This window comes from Falco punctatus (genome assembly GCF_963210335.1).
Source record: "Falco punctatus genome assembly, chromosome: 8".
Taxonomy (NCBI): domain Eukaryota; kingdom Metazoa; phylum Chordata; class Aves; order Falconiformes; family Falconidae; genus Falco; species Falco punctatus.
In genome coordinates, this window is record NC_137588.1 from 40,975,016 (window position 1) to 40,991,292 (window position 16,277).

The window sequence follows — 16,277 nt, forward strand, 5'->3', positions numbered from 1 at the left end:
GTTTGTAAGCTGTACCAACTTCCAAGAGTAGCGAGGTTCAGTGGACTGTGTTCACTCAATTGGAAATGCCTGGGTTCCTCAAATCACACCAACGGAGAACCAAAATATAAACCCCAGTGTATTGTGTCCATAGCTGAGAACAGTTTGGTTATATATGATTAAAAAATGATATTGATTCACCTCTATGTTACTCTAATTTTCTGCTGGTGGAACTCTGCTGAAAGTCAATTTGCAAAGTAAGGAATCATGCTACTAAGGTTAATACAAATTTGGTACCAAAAAAATTGATTAAAAAAAAGGTCACTTTCCCAAATAATTTGGCAAGAACTCTGACTATCTCCTAGAAATAATAATGAAATATAAACCTGTTTTCTGGTGTTTTCTTCTTTTGGAATGCAAATAAATGCTAGGCAGTAATGCATGAGTTGGGTTACTGATGTGGTTGCAAACTGCAGAAAAGGAACGATGTAGTTATACAAGGGTAGTGATGGAGGTTCATCAGCTTCAGAACTTTTACCTCCATTATAAGAAGTTATTTTGTATTAAAAATGTTACATATATTAAAGTTATTAAAAACAGTTGCACAGTTATTCCTTACAGTTAGAAGAAAAAAAGCCAATCTTTGATTAACAAGCTCAAGAGATGCATCGAGTTTTTCTTACTACTTGAGATATATCTAAACCTAGAATTTAAGTAACAGGTCTGTCGGTAAACAGTTCTCAAGGGTGGGAGGGTGTTTTGGGTTTTACTTCTGTCACAGGTATAGCTGTACATGTATAAACAGGTGGAATCATAGAAGACTGGTAAAACCAATGTCATTCCTGGAACTTGATCGGCTAAGACCCTGGCTTTCACATGCGGCAGTTCTTGCAAGAAAATGAGTGGAAATTGGTGTACATCTGTTGCTAAAAACTGTCTGAATTAAGTGCTTTGAGGAGGAGATGCACAGTTCTGTAATCATCAAGCTATACCAGGCAGATTCCTGAATTAGCCTGATTCCATAAGCTTCACTCAAATCCGGAAAGATAGGTCATTGTAGCTGACACGTAAGAAGGAAGCTGGGCTGTGCGCTACTTGATTTCTGTTTCATGTATGGCTCTGGTTTTTGCACCCTGCAGAAGGCACTGGAGCAGCAGATGGAGAGTCACAGGGAAGCCCACCAGAAGCAGCTGTCCAGGCTGAGGGATGAAATTGAAGAGAAGCAGAAAATAATTGATGAAATCAGAGAGTACGTTCACTCACGCCTTTGCTTTCTCTATTCCTGTCCTGTTCTGGGACGCTGTAGGGATGTTTTGGGGTTGGTTTTCTTAGTTTTAATTGATATCTCTAGATTTCAGTGTCTTACAGAAAGTAGTGACCTTACATGCAACAGCCAACCCTCTAATTGTTTTTCACAGTGGATTACAGTGCCTAGTTCTTTATTGTGGAGCTCTAACAGGTCTATAAAATTATAGAGAGGAAAAAGAAGGGGTAATGTTACACCTGCAGGTCAGTAGGTAAGAGAAGCTTGGAGGAGAACAGATTGTACAAGACAAAGGTTTTGAGAGCCTCTTACAGTCCTGCCACAGACTTTCTGAGAGTCTAGGTGAATATGTCCCATTTTTCCACCCTTAATATTTCTTCCTGACACAGCAATGTAACTCTGTTAGTCACATACTCCAGCACTGAAGGGGAGTTCGTTGCTCCTGTACACTTCTTTTTGTCAGTGTTCACAAAATCTAGGCAATCCTGTTGTATTGTTCATTCTTTCATCATATTTATTGTATGGCCAGATACTAATAAATAATAGGGGAATGAGAAACATGATGAAGCAGAACAGAAAGCTTGCAAGAGTTTGTGTCCTTTAAAAGAAAGGATGCAAGCCACTGAATTTAGTTTTCCAATATTTTAAAATATTGTTCTGCAGATTCTTTATGCGTAATTTCTTTCAGAATTTCTCAGTAGTTACAGCTTTGCTTCCTGCTGTCCTCTGCTTTGTTTGTGGACATTTACTCACCCTTGTTGATGGGATTTGGGACTAAGCTGTACTGACTTTTCCTTTTGCATTCTAGTATGAATCAGAAGCTGCAACTGGAACAGGAGAAACTGACTGCTGATTATGATAAATTAAAAATTGAGGACCAGGAAAGAGAAATGAAACTGGAAAAGCTCATGTAAGTCAACAGTTTTCTCATCTGGTGTCCTTGAACATAGTGCCTCTTAACGTGTCCACAGGCAGCGTGTGCTAGTGAGAGGCTTTTGTGTTGAAATAGTCACACTGAAGGTATCATTTCAGTAACAAAGCCAACATGCAGTACTAATAAGTGATTACCAATTACTCCATAGTTTTATATCATAGGCTTTTCAATAGTGGGTTTGATACTTGCCAAAAAAAGATTTTTTGAGAGCTCTGATTTTATAAAATAGCTCAGCAAGTGTTAAACGCCTCATTCCTTAATGCACAGCAAAAATAAACAAGAAAGAAGTTGGGGGTTTGGGGTGATTGTCTTTTGGTGGGGTTTTTTGTTGTTTTGTTTTTTAAGTAATAAAACAGATGTCAGAGTAAAACCCTTTCCTGGAGATTTCATGTGTGGGCACAAAAAATGGAGATGGTGGCTCAGCCGTTCCACGTGAGAGCTGCATATCTGGGACAGTTGACAGCATAATTACAGCTGCAGAGATTTGCTCGCATCTGCAGATGTTCTAATCAAACTGAATCTTGATTGAGTCTGTTCTGTGTTACATGGCTTCAACATTTTTTATTTGTGTTTAATGTGATCTTTCTAGACTGCTTAATGATAAAAGGGAACAAGCAAGAGAAGATCTTAAGGGGCTGGAGGAAACAGTGGTATGTCTTAGTTACACTTTATTGAGCTTTTTTTTCCCCCAGGTCTTCATCACCGATGTGTTACCAAACACTTGTACCTGTGCCCAAGGAAGTGATCACTTTAGATCATAACAGGCTACATTTGTGCATTTTGCCAAATCATGAAACTGAATTTTAAAATTTAAGAATAAATACTATTCTTGTTGCCCCCCTGTGAATAAGCTATTATCGATAAGTTTACTGGTACTCTTTGTTTTGCTGTCCTTGTTCCTTCAAATCACCTGAAATAACCAGCGTGCTGAATAGTGCAGCTACAATGAAGTGCTACACGCCTGCCTCGAACCTGACCAGTGTAACAGCTTGCTTGCTTGCTTGCTTAAACATCTTAAGTGCCTGTGAGCGAGCATTTGGAGCAGGCTAGTGTGTTTGCTAGAGAGTGAATCCAGAGTTCTTGCACATCGCTAGATGTGTGTAACCATGGCCGGTTTGTGAGACTTCAGCTTTTTGCTGTTGTTTCCCCATGCCCTAAGGCAGAGTCGACGTCTTTTCCGAAGTGGCTTTGGCGTGGTGAGCACCCTGGGGGGTGCAAGAGCTCTTCAGTGGGGGACAGCGCGAGCACTGCCTTCCTGTGAGCTGCACGTGCCTGCCGGCAGGTACAGCTCCATATGTAAATCACAACAAAGCGATGGTATTGACTCAAATCTGAGGAGGATTTTTACACCAGACTATCTACAGTAGTGTCTTAGTGGTTTCTGCTTTTTATATATTTTTTTTATTCCAGGCGAGAGAACTTCAGACGCTTCATAACCTGCGCAAATTATTTGTCCAAGATCTTACCACCCGCGTTAAAAAAGTAAGACTGCACTCTTTTAAACCAAAGTCTCATCTTTTTTGCGGTATGTTTGTGATCTGTGGGAAGCCTTCAGTGCATGTTGGTGCAAATGGGATGTTATCTTTTTCAATAAGTGAGTAATAAGATTAAAACTGTTCCAATGTTTATTAGATTTTATTTGGTCCTAATTTGTTACGGACAAGTCTTGGTGGTTAAACAAAATGAATCAATCCAATTCAATTACAAAATTTCTCAAAGATGGTATTAATGGTTACCAGAAATTATTCAATATAACTTGCACTAACTTATGCCACACTGAATGCTGTGGCCCTTTCTTTCTATGGGCTTGTGACTCGTCAGCCTTTTCCTGGCAAAATTATTATTTGGCAGAAATTAACGTATTATTAACAGTCAAAGATGAGTCAGAAGCTGCATAAATAGCCAAAGGCTTCACAATACTTTTCAGTCCTTTAGAGTAGTTTTGGAGAAAGTTTTTATACTTTTTTTTTTAAGGTTGAAAACAGATATTACATAAAAAATGTCTCCCAGGAGTGGCAAAAAAATGGAAAAGAGATTTTCCCCATGAAAATCTATTATTTTCCTATGCAGTATCCCTCCACAATTGTTCAATAAGAGTGGTTTATTTTTGTGTAGTGGGGAATGTGGCTCTTAAAGATCAAATGAACAAGTAAAATAAATGCTCTTTAATTTGGGGCTCTGGAAGACATTTCTGCCTTTGGGAAGCTTGGATTCACAAAAGACCTGAGCTTCCTCTTGAGTTTCTGCCTGGCTTTGAATGCTGCAACTCTCTATGCAGAGTGTTGAACTTGACAGCGACGATGGAGGTGGAAGTGCTGCGCAGAAGCAGAAAATTTCCTTTCTTGAGAACAACCTGGAACAGCTTACAAAGGTTCACAAACAGGTAGGGGCTCTGATTCCTTCCGCCTCTCCTTCCGCCTCAAAAATTGTGCTTTTTTATGTTTAAAAGGATAATTTTTGAAGGTAACCTGTGCTGTCTGGGGAAATGGTATCTGTAGTTCTCAACTGAAATTCTTGGCATTGGGAGCTGGTGTTAGAGCTGCTCTTGCCACCACCGATACTACTTCTGAATGTGTTAAATTATTTTTTCTGTGAAAATAGATCCTAGGAGTTTTGGCAAGACTAATTGTCCCTGTATTGGTGTAACATATAAAAACCAGCACCAAGTGTTTGTTATTACCTTGTGTGCTGATAGCTGGTTTCCAGATGGATCGTGTATCTCTCGTTTTGACTCCTGGCCTGAAGCTGCCTAGAGTTTCTGAGCATGTCCATCTCTGTCTCCTCCCTCTTTCGTGGAGTCTCTCTGAACAGCAGAATTCCAAAGGGAACGGGAACAAGGGCTACGGAGAGCCCTTCACCCTAGGTACCCACTGTGCAAATGGGGGTGGAGGGGATGTGTAGTAGGCTAACATTTCGGGTATACGTCAAGGAAAGAGCCTTACCCTCCGCTTGCTGGAAGTGTGTGTATCAGTGGTATGAGTATATATCTAAGTAGCACCTTGTTAGATAAACTAGGCTATTTCTGCCCATAAGCATACTTCCACCCCCTTTTCAGATGACAGTATTTTTGAACTGTCCCACTATTCAGGTGTATAGCACAGAACAGTAAAGATGCTTTTGATTTCATTTTTGAGTAGTGACATAACATTCTCCAGTGCAGTTTTCTGAAACTGTTATTAGTGAGACACAATACTCTATGAGATTTGCTTGCTTTATTCCTGTGGAAGTGCCAAAAAAGCAAGCAGTGCTGGACCATGACAAGCGTCCGCCTAAGGTTCGGTGTTTTGAGATTCCCAGGGAACAGATGGTTTAAAGACCTAGTTTCTAAATAAGGAAATCAGGACATGTTAGGAGTGTTTTTGCTTTTACAAGTTTTGCCTTTTTTGCACTCAGTTCACACATCTGCTGGGTTTTCAGATACAGATTTTTATAGCTCTCATTAGCATATATTTACTCAAAACCAGCTAGGAGTCTACATCTCATAGAAAACTTAGAGGGAAAAATGACATTGGACTTGACCCGAATGTGCTGTCATCCTGCTCTTATAACTATTTTGTAGAACAAGGGTTCAACGCTTGCAGAAAAAGCACATTGTGACAATCTTTTAGCTTGCTTTGTGTTTTTCTTCTGGCACTAAGCCTGAACTAGCAGGTGTAAAACATTTGGATTGTCAAACAATGTGTGAATGTTAGTACGTGCTGTTGCATTACTGTGTTATTAATGTGGTAGTTAAACCACTTTCTTCCTTTCACTCCAGAAAAGGGGGAATCGCTTCTTTGGAACAGTTTTCTGTTGACTTCTAGTAGTGGTATAATCTGTTCAGTAGAAATTGTACTGGATTTTCTAACTGTTTGCATCAGCTTTTTATTTATCAAAAAAGCAATCGTCTCCCTTGGCTGCTGTTGCGTGTAAAGTTATTATGTTATTGTGGTAATTGATAGACCTTGCTCAGGTTTGTATTTAATTGAGGAAGAGCATGAATTCAGAGTAGCACATGATCACATTTATAACTACAGGCCTTAAAGTGATTTCTTAGCGATGTCTGAGGCACTGAAGTTTCCAGTTTTCCCATATGCTTGAGTAGGGGACAGGTAGGTAAGCATGCCATAGCCACTGGAGATGATGAGTTTTTGATGATACCCGGTGTTACCTGTAAGACATATTTCATCATTATTATTTTGAAATAATGACGGTGATCAAGTATTTGTGAAATGCTGGATATTTCTGCGTTCTGAAGAAAAGTAGAATTTCTGCTGCAGTTGCTCTTAAAGTCTAGTAAAGGCAGTTGCAGTAGCAGAATGCCGTGCAATAGCAGGGTTTGTCCTGGACCCCCCACCCTTCAGGATCAGATTTGTGAAATTTTGTTGAATGGAGTAAACTTACTTGTTCTTTGATCTGTCTCGAATAATTTAAATTAGTATTATACCTCAGTTAGACAAAGGAACTGCATGATTAAAAATAAATCTCGCTTTGACGTAAGCTTTTTACAGCCATTTCTGGAAGAGGCCTGTTTCATTTGTAGTATACAAGGTGTGAAGAGGAATCGGTGGCTTTTTCTGTCTCTCCTTGTAAGAGGACCTTTCCCATCGGTCCTCATAGGTTTCTGACAGGATATTTCTGAAACTTCTTTTCTTGCAGTTGGTACGTGATAATGCAGATCTTCGTTGCGAGCTTCCTAAGCTGGAAAAACGACTTAGAGCTACGGCAGAGAGAGTTAAGGCCCTGGAGAGCGCACTGAAGGAGGCCAAGGAGAATGCCATGCGAGACCGCAAACGGTACCAGCAGGAGGTAGATCGCATTAAGGAGGCTGTGAGAGCCAAAAACATGGCACGGCGAGCACACTCTGCTCAAATCGGTAAGGACATGGAGCTAAAGGGTTAGTGGTCGCTCGCATACTTCATGGTTGGTCAGTTTGCTCGTGTTTAAATAGAGAGAGCTTTGAAAGCAGCAGTCCAGGGCAAACCACAGGGTCTGCTTCTCCTCTGCTGCACAGGAATCTTCAAAGCCTTCACTTTTTAATAGAGTCTGCCCCACCTAAAGTTTAAAGTGCCTCTGCTATTTAACTCAGTAAATAGATGGCATAATGGGTCTTGTGTGCCCTTCTAGTGACCTGAAAACTTGTCTCTTTAAATTAGTCTCTCACTTTCTTCCTCCTCCCCCACATACTCTCCTTCTGCTTTCATTCTTTCCTTGCCTTTCGGGACCTTGTCCCTTTCTCTTTTTTTGCCCCTGATTACTTCTCCTTGTGATCTAATTTGGACTGTGTAGGGTCAAAGATCTTCCTATATAATTTAGGTGCTTGATATACCTTTGTGGTGTGATCTGAATGTGTGCATGAAATCAAATGGCATTTCAGATGGGCAATTTTTTAAATAATCTGTTGGAATTGCTAAAGTAGAAGGATAATGTTTTGGATGGTATGCTAACACCGGGGTCTTAAAACCTGAGAGACAATTATTTCCTGTTGTATGCTACGTCTTGTAGAAAGCCATCGCTAGCTTTGTCTCAGCGTCTGCTGAAATGATGTACGTAGTCAAATCGAACACAGAAAGTACATCCCTGACCACCAAGTGGGTCATGACTTCCCTCTGTTGTGTGGGCAGTCCATAATCTTGGCAGACGTGAGGGGCTTGCACAGGATGGTTAAATGGTTCTGTCACAGGCAGAAAATGGATGGGTTTGTTGCTGGCTGAGGTAAGGGAATGCGATGTTCCGCAGAGGCAGGTTATAGACTGCTCTGCCAAGCATGGCTCCTTGTTTGGAAACAAGGAGGTTTGTACTAGAGGAGAAGGTGCGCTGTAGAAAGCCTTGTGTGAAAGCTAAATGTCTTGTTTGGTTTCCTCTTATTCTGCAGCCAAGCCCATCCGCCCTGGTCACTACCCAGCATCTTCTCCAACGGCTGTCCATGCCATCCGAGGGGGAGGGTTGTCAAACTCCAGCTACTATCACAACACCAAATAGACAAGAAGTAAGAGCAAAGTAACTTACTCTTTCACTGATCACCCAGTTTTTTCTGTATTTCAGTCTTGCTTTTAGAAGACCCACAGGTTTGTTTTTTTTCTAGTTTTAGTAGGAGTCATTTGCTGATAATTTAACTGTGAAAATTAGTGAGGAGTGCCTTGTTAGAATGCCTTGCAAGCTGCTGGTGAGAGTGTTTACTTTAATGACTTAAAAATTTTTTAATAAACTGAAATACTCTGGTAGATCTGTACTAAAATTCACACATAGAGGTGTGAAACTCATGTAGTAAAAATAGAGTTCCAGAGGTTCCTTCTGCTCATATAATTTTTTGCTTTCTGTAACATGATTATATTTCTGTTATATTATATAGAATATGATTTTTATATATAATTGATAATATATATAAAATATATATTATATATATAATATATATAATATAATAATATATTTTGATATTCCGGCCTGGGACAGGGCAGAGCAGGCGTAAGTGGCAGCAGCACAGAGCTTTCCAGATTTGTGTGTCACAGTCTGGCAAACTTCACTTTTGTTTCTTTTGAATAGCACTCTTATTCAGCTGTCTTCAGAAAAAAAATGTAAATACTTTAATTGCAAGGGCTTGAGGTTTTCTCCTAAATAAAAATCTCATCCTGGAAAGATGAGCGGCGTATTCCCATGAGACTGCTTCATGTATCCTGTCCTCCCATTTATTTTATTACATCTTCTATTATTTTAGATGACAACTTTATGTTACAGGCGTGCTAAGAGTTGGATGGTAGTGAGTGGCTGTGAAAAGCCATTAAAACCGCTAAGTTATCCCTCCAAGTTTGGCTTTTTTCTCTCCTTGAGGATTAATTCTGGCTTATGACTCTGTTATGACAGTTTGTGGGTTCCTTTAGGCACTCAGCATTCTTGGGTGTTTTTTTCTTTTTCTTTTTTTGGAGAATGTTTCATGTCATGCATTCATGCAAACCATCCATCACATCGCACTCAAGCTGTTATTGTGTTGTGCAGATTGTTTCTGTTCATTGTGTTTTCCATAGCTCTGTAGCTGCAAGCAACATATTTTCACTGTGGATGAATAAGGGCAAGTCTTTGCTGAGTGTTTTTGTGCATTGGTTCATTATGAACTGAAACTGGCTTTTCCATCTCACAAGCAAGATAGCTTGTCTATCTACTTCATTGCATCCCCACCTCCGTGAAAGAGCAAAGGGAAAAAGAGTGTGATAAAAGCATGTAAAATATTTCCAAACATATATCATAACTGCTGCTTTGTGGGAAAAAAGACTGCTACCTGCCTAAACTGGGTGGGCCTTTAATATACCATCTGCTAGGAAATTAAGTGTCAGACTCAGACAGGCTATACATCAGGTATAGGCACATGTCAAGTGAATGACTGTAGGTTAATAAAAGTTACTAACAAAATAAATGCACTTAAAACCAGATGGGTGTATAACAAGATAGGGTTTTGGAAATCAATCAAAAGTCAATCAGAAGGCATGGGATACCTCTTAAATGTTTTAGATGCTGACTTTTAGATTTGAGGGCAGTGGAGGATGAGCAGATTCAAGGCACACTTGGAACACGTTGCAGAGGAGAGCTCATGGACAACAGGGGTGGAGGAAAAGAAGTTGGAAGATCTTAGAAGAAACTGGGTAAACTTAAGGATTTACAGTTTCTGAAAAAAATGGGGAAAATAAATACATCTGAAAACCAAATGGAAGCCCTGCTGGTTGGAATGAAGCGGTTGAAAAAGTGTCTCTGTGTGTGGGTTTTTCTTAATGGACAATAGTGTTCCTTTATGGCATTTCTTGGTCTAGTTCCCTTGTCACTCAAGATTCAGTCTAATGCCTGGCTCTGTTAGGCCATACATGGGGTCTGTAAGGCAAGAATTTGAAATGTCTTGGGAGTTGGACTCAACAATCCTTATGGGTCCCTTCCAAGCTGAGGTATTCAGTGATTCAATTCTATGATTACTATGCCAAAGAACCGCATTTCAGGCTTTATAGTTGGTTTTTAAACTCAGTCAAGTTCTAGATTTTTTCCATACACCTAGAAAGAGTTCTTGAAGATGTAGTAAACTAAGGCTGGGCAGTGATAAGAAGGTCACTTCTCATCAGTTTTGGTCCTTCGGTTAAAATTATTGGCAAGTTGCAACTGTTTGGCTGGCAAATGATTTTGGGAGTACTGGAGTAATCTGAATTCTGAGCTTGTAGGATCAGGGGCCTGACTAACAGTGTTAGTAAAGGTACTACTTGCACATGGAAAACTTTATACAGATTATTTCCGTAATATCATCAAGACATTTCTGTGCTCTGTAGAATTGCACTCTGCTTTTGAATGGCATAGTTCTACACAGCTAGAATTAGAACAGAACTTTCTTGTATGTTCATTTAATAGCAGTGAAATAAAGGTGGGGGGTTTATATGTTTGTTGCCAAGTAACATCCCTGTTTCTGGAATGAAAACTTTTATACCAGGACGAGGAGAAATTTATCTTGCATTCATTCATTATTCACAGTAAAGATAATAGACACTTACTGCTGTTAGGCCAGGCATTGATTATGATTGATTACCCCTCAGTAACAGCCAATATTGCTCTTGCTGTTCTCACAAAGTTCATTGGTAAAATTTCTTCTGCCAGAGCAAGTGGTGCCCTGTGCAGACTTCTAGGTTTGCCTTCACCAGCTTTCCAACACCTTTCTGAGGGACTGAGCTGCAGGCTGGAGGATGCTCTCCTGGTATCAATAGACCTGTGAGCACACCGGGGATGCTCAGGCGCTGCCTGGGAGCCTTGGGCAGGCAGACCAGCAGCAGATGCATTGATGGTGTGTGTTTTCATATTTCAAATCTGAAGGAAGCTGGTTATCTGCCTATCCTCCCCTTCTAGTATTTGCTCGAACTTGTCTGATACCTCATTTCGAAAGAGAAGGAAAGGACTGACGTGAAGATATGCTAACGACTGCAGAAATGCTCCATCATGGTATACTGAAATTATTAAAGCAGCTTGTTCTGGGATCTGCATTTGTGAAATACACTGTGCAAATAGGCTCTTGTCTGTATGTCCCTTATCCTAAGGTCTCTGGTATGTTCCCAGCACCTCCCCATCCTTGAGCAAGATGAATAACTATATTTAATCTAGGCAGACCATAGATAATCTAGCCAGTAAGATGCATAAATTAATAACCATCCTGGTTTCCTTTAATAAGGATGACAACTAGGAGCTAACTACAGTTCCCACCATTAATTTAGGGTAAATTTCAAAACCCTGATGCATCAATATTTATGTATTTATTTATTTTTATAACTTGATCTTGAATATGAACAAGTTTTCTTTAAGTAACTATACAAGAAAATGCTTAATTGAGGCAAACACACCTCTCTTTGTAAGGCTGATTTTTGTATTAGCTAATTTAAAAATGCTGGGCCGGTTACTTATGTGGGGCTTTCCATATGGCTAATGAGTAATGTGGGAGGAGAAAAAGTTCAAACCCATGAGTTTTAAAAAGTCTGTGTTTGAAATGTTTTATAATCAAATTTACACCTTTATACTTGATAAGTGCCTTGAACTTTGCTTCTGGATGGAATTGCTATTAAATTAGTGAGAAACATGCCTGCGTATTGTACATATATAAAATTATATAGCGTGTATATATATATATGAAATATACGTTGATAATATAAATGTCAGGGTATTGAATATAAATATACTATAGTCTCAGGATATTATCTAAAATATTTTTCTTGATTTCTGTAAACACATATTTTTATATATATATATGTGTGTGTGTGTGTGTATCAGGAAAGTACCTCTCTGTCAGGAGACATACAGAACAGGAGGATTGTTTTGGATTTATGTTTTTTCATCCCTTCATTTTATAGTAAGTTTTCAAACTCAGCTGCAGTTACTTCCTTTACTTGTTATATAAGATACACACACACATTTGGTCTTTGCCATATCCAAGTGCCAACCAGTGGAGAGAAATCCTTTTAAAAGAACAGAGACATAAAAAGAAGAAAAAATGTTAGACCTTTAGATAGTGTTTAGGCAAAACATAATGCCACACTACAGGAGGCAAAGAATTAATTCAAGAGAATTGTTTCATTATGATTGTGCCAATTTGTGGGCTGGGAACTTTGAAGATAAATCTGGCAAAATTCCTCTCCAAGACTTAGGAACTGAGACCCTAATTTTATGAATTGTTAAAATTGTGCTTTCATGGCCGTTATGGTGGCTCTTTGGTTGCTGTGCATCACGTTTCTATGAAGTGCAGGTATCAGTTGATTTGCCGTGTTGCATATCTGCTTTATAATCTCAAATATCCACTAATTATCATTACCTTTCTTGCTCTCTTTTGACAGGTCAATTCCACTTAGCATGTTAAGGACTGTCATTAAGTCACTAGTTTCTTTTTTCCCCCTCTTCAACCTGATCCACATCCTGTTCATCCTGCGCTTCCTACAGCCATCTGCAATGCACTGGTCCCAGGTATTTTGAGCTTCGTAGGATCTTCACGTGTACAGAAGTGTTCAGCTCAACTCTTCTACAGATACTTGTACAATGTATTTAACATAACCATCTAAGTAACGATAGGAAGTCTGCCACTCAGAATCTCTCACTGACTGCGTTTGACCCCTTGGCGCTGGTTAGGTTGGGGCTTCTACACTCAGATTGATGCATTTTTGAAGTCCTCTGTTGCATCAGTAAATCCCGACTTCTGGCATCAAAGAATTTAATGATTCAATGACCAAGTGCCATCAAAAGCAGGTGATTGTGCTCTGTCATGACTGATTTACTGTATAATATACATATTATTTTATATTTTTAGGGGATGAAAATGTGCTGCTATATGGTTTAATTTTACTGCTTACATTTTCAGAAGTAAATTTCCCCAAAGAACCATTTGTAATATCCTGATAAAATCTTTGGACTGTATAAAATAACCTTTATTGCAGTACCTGGTAAAGATCAAACGGGATGCAGAGAAATCTGTTAGTATAGATCTAGGTTTTGAAGTTTGGTAGTTACATGAATATATCTGTGTGACCTATCTTAAAATTAAGATCTGATCTGCTTGTAGTTCTTCCTACAGTGGTGGGTTTTCCTGGAGTGTGATGGCTAGCCATGTGTTTGTAAGCGTTGTTCTCTATGAAATTTTGAAGGCTTTCAGAATGCTGTGGAAATCTTGTCTTGGAAAAGCTGACAAGCATCCCCCCCCTGCCCGCCTCCCCCTCCCTCCCCCCGCCCTTTCCCCTTCCCACATGCTTTTGGCAAGCCCCGATCTGTTCACACTGGAATTCAGATGCTGGAGTGAACAGTCCCCTACCAGAACAGACACTACCTTAAAGAATAAAATAAAATAATCTCCCAAACCCCAGACCCTACCTTAAAAAAATTGCATAGAGAGAGCCAAAAGGAAGTGTGAGTTGTATACTCAAGCTGTCCTTTGCAGACCAGATATGGGAATGCGTTTGTTAGGAGGTGAAGAGTGTATTGCAAGGGGAAAAGAACGTCTTCATAAGTTACAATATACAAGTCATCCTACGGATGGTATGCTTGTGCTCACGGAGGTAAGGATCAGCCCGCTTGCCTTTCTTGGAACTCTCTCGTGTCACACAGAAAGTTTCTGTCTTCTCAGCAAGGGGGCACTGGAATCGTGCTGGGAAGGTTCCGCTGGCAAGCAGAAGCTACTCCTCCTCCTCTTCCTCCCTGCCTACCGCTTCTGTGCCACACATATCTTCCGTGTTCAGGTGTGCGTAGCATGCAACGTTACGTCTTAATGAAGCGTGGGTTCTAGGAAGGTTACAGCTGAGCATAGCCCTTCTAGTCTTGTTTTGCAGGTGTTTGCTCTTATTTAACTTGAGATTGATTTATTATTTTTTTTATTACTTAATGTGTTTGTTAGTAGATGTAGAACTATTTAGTTGATGTAGAGCGTTTTGAAAGATTGTGAATTGACTTTAGATATTTTTTTCTACTGAAATTATTTAGGTTGTTGCAAAGTAAGTTGGACTTAATTTAACTGTTGGGGTTTTTTTTTAATGTTGCACTATTTTGGGGAGCATTTTGCTAAAAAATATTTAATGAAGTTGCAAATTTGCATGTATTTAATTTATTTTGTATTTTCCAAAGTTTTATATTTTCTTTCTTTATGTGCATGTGCACTGCCAGAAAAATGAACTGTGAACTTGCCATATGCAATCTTTAATAAAATTACTAATTCAGAACTACTCTGTACTATCTTATCAGCTGTTCAGAGCTGCAGTTTCTACTATGAACTAATGATCCTTCTTGTTTTGGTTCTCAAACAGTTGTCTTGGAAAAGATACCAAACTTAACTGCTGTCATAGATTTTGTATTGTAGTAAACCTTTTGTTCTGTCTCAGATTCAGAGATATGGAAGTATTTTGTAGATGCAGCATTACCTTAAAAAAATAATAAAAATGTATCAAGTTCCTCACACCATCACCGTTAGTTATGTATGGCAGTTTAGACAGCTTTCTTCAGCTTGAGTAATAAGTTAGCTTTGACATCTCTTAATTGTGCTAGTGCTGATCAGCCAGTCAGTTCATCTAGCTAAAATAATGTTAGGTTTCTCCAAGTTAACTTTTACATCAAGACTGCAGGAGGACTTTCTATAACTGCAATAATGAAAAGATGCCTTAGGCTAAAATTCTCAAAAAGGAACACAGAGATATTTACATGATTGGAAATTATTGTCAATTGAACTTACTCTGCTTATATATAGATTCTTGGTTTGTAAGCCTATTTTAATTAGGCAACTTAAGTTTGTATTGCGTATTGTATATTCAACTTTTGTACCATTTTTAAGTCTTACACATTTTATATATAGAAATGAAAACCACACATCTGCTCTGCAGAAATCAAAACCTGTCTCTCGCTATTTCCACTACTTGATGCTATCTTACTTTCTTTGCTCTTTGAATGTTGTGTTGTATTTATTCTAGGCTAATTTTAAAGTTGTGATTTGTACAGCGCAAATCAAATTTCACATCTAAAATGTCATGCATGGGACAAATTTTGGTGGAAATACCGTTCACAAATGGAAAACGTACTTCAGATGGAACTAAAGTGCTTATTGTTTTTTTTGCTAGTAAGTAAAAAGTATTTCCTGCTCACTTGAGCTTCTCTTAATGCTATGTTAAAATATCTTGTGTTTGTCCTTGAGTTCACGTTTCATCGACTTGTTTTCTTGAAATCAGGTAAGGTTTGAAACCTGGAAAGATCTCGGCTGATGCATTTTTAAGTTTGTATTTAACTCAACAAGGGTGAGAGTGGATTATCCTGAATACTCTGGAAACTCAAAAATAAGTCACAAAAACTTTGCTATAGTAACTTCTGCTTACAGAACCTTATTAAATTTCATTTTATAAAGCCTAATGGACTAGGATGCACATTTGCCTGATTTTTTTCTAAATAAGGCTTGGAAATATTAAGCTGAACGTTGTTTTATTTGAATAAATGGGTATTTAAAGCTAACGGTGATGCAGGTCCAAAAGGAGAAAGCCTAATCAGATTCTCGTTACTGAATGAGAAAGACCCTGTGTAAACATGAATGAAGTACATCTCAGTTGGAAATGGAAGGAATCGACAAAGAAATGGGCAGGATAATCTTAATCTACCCTTGCTTTGATTTTCGTCTTCACTGTGCCTGTACAAACTGCGAAGTGCACTGGACAACATCCGCTGTGGAGGATGGAACACCTCTCTCACTCTCACAGTCTTGTCCATTGGAACACTTTTTTTCGTTGTGGGAGAACCACGGGGGTTGAGGCATTCTGTAGAATTATACATGTCTAGTTTGTAAAGTGTGTAACGTGTACTGCAGATGTGTATTCTCTGGGCTCTATGTATCTTTACAGTAGTGTTCAATTTAGGAAAAAATAAATTGTGGACACATTTTGCTGGTAACAAGGGGAAATTTTTTGCCATTGCATCAAACGATGCTGAAATGTATTAAACTCTTGATAGCAGACCTGAACCCTCCTTCCCCCATCCCGTGGAGATAAGTCTTTTATCTTCGTTCTAAAATTCCATCAGAGATGGATGGATACACTGGCAGACTGCATGATGTATCATTCAAGACCCGTTACAGTGGAAAATAAAACTGAACTAAACTTT

General features: G+C 39.0%; 1 protein-coding gene across 1 annotated transcript in view; it reads left to right on the forward strand.

Moving 5' to 3' along the window:
• Positions 1 to 14,362, forward strand: part of KIF5C (kinesin family member 5C) — an 83,844-nt gene extending 69,482 nt beyond the window's left edge. The window contains exons 19-26 of the mRNA XM_080400069.1: positions 1,119 to 1,228; positions 2,052 to 2,153; positions 2,767 to 2,827; positions 3,588 to 3,659; positions 4,456 to 4,560; positions 6,816 to 7,032; positions 8,032 to 8,145; positions 12,497 to 14,362. Of these exons, the coding sequence (XP_080256195.1) occupies positions 1,119 to 1,228; positions 2,052 to 2,153; positions 2,767 to 2,827; positions 3,588 to 3,659; positions 4,456 to 4,560; positions 6,816 to 7,032; positions 8,032 to 8,138 (774 nt within the window). The 3' untranslated portion in view covers positions 8,139 to 8,145; positions 12,497 to 14,362. The remainder of the gene's footprint in view (positions 1 to 1,118; positions 1,229 to 2,051; positions 2,154 to 2,766; positions 2,828 to 3,587; positions 3,660 to 4,455; positions 4,561 to 6,815; positions 7,033 to 8,031; positions 8,146 to 12,496) is intronic.
• Positions 14,363 to 16,277: the final 1,915 nt, after the last annotated feature.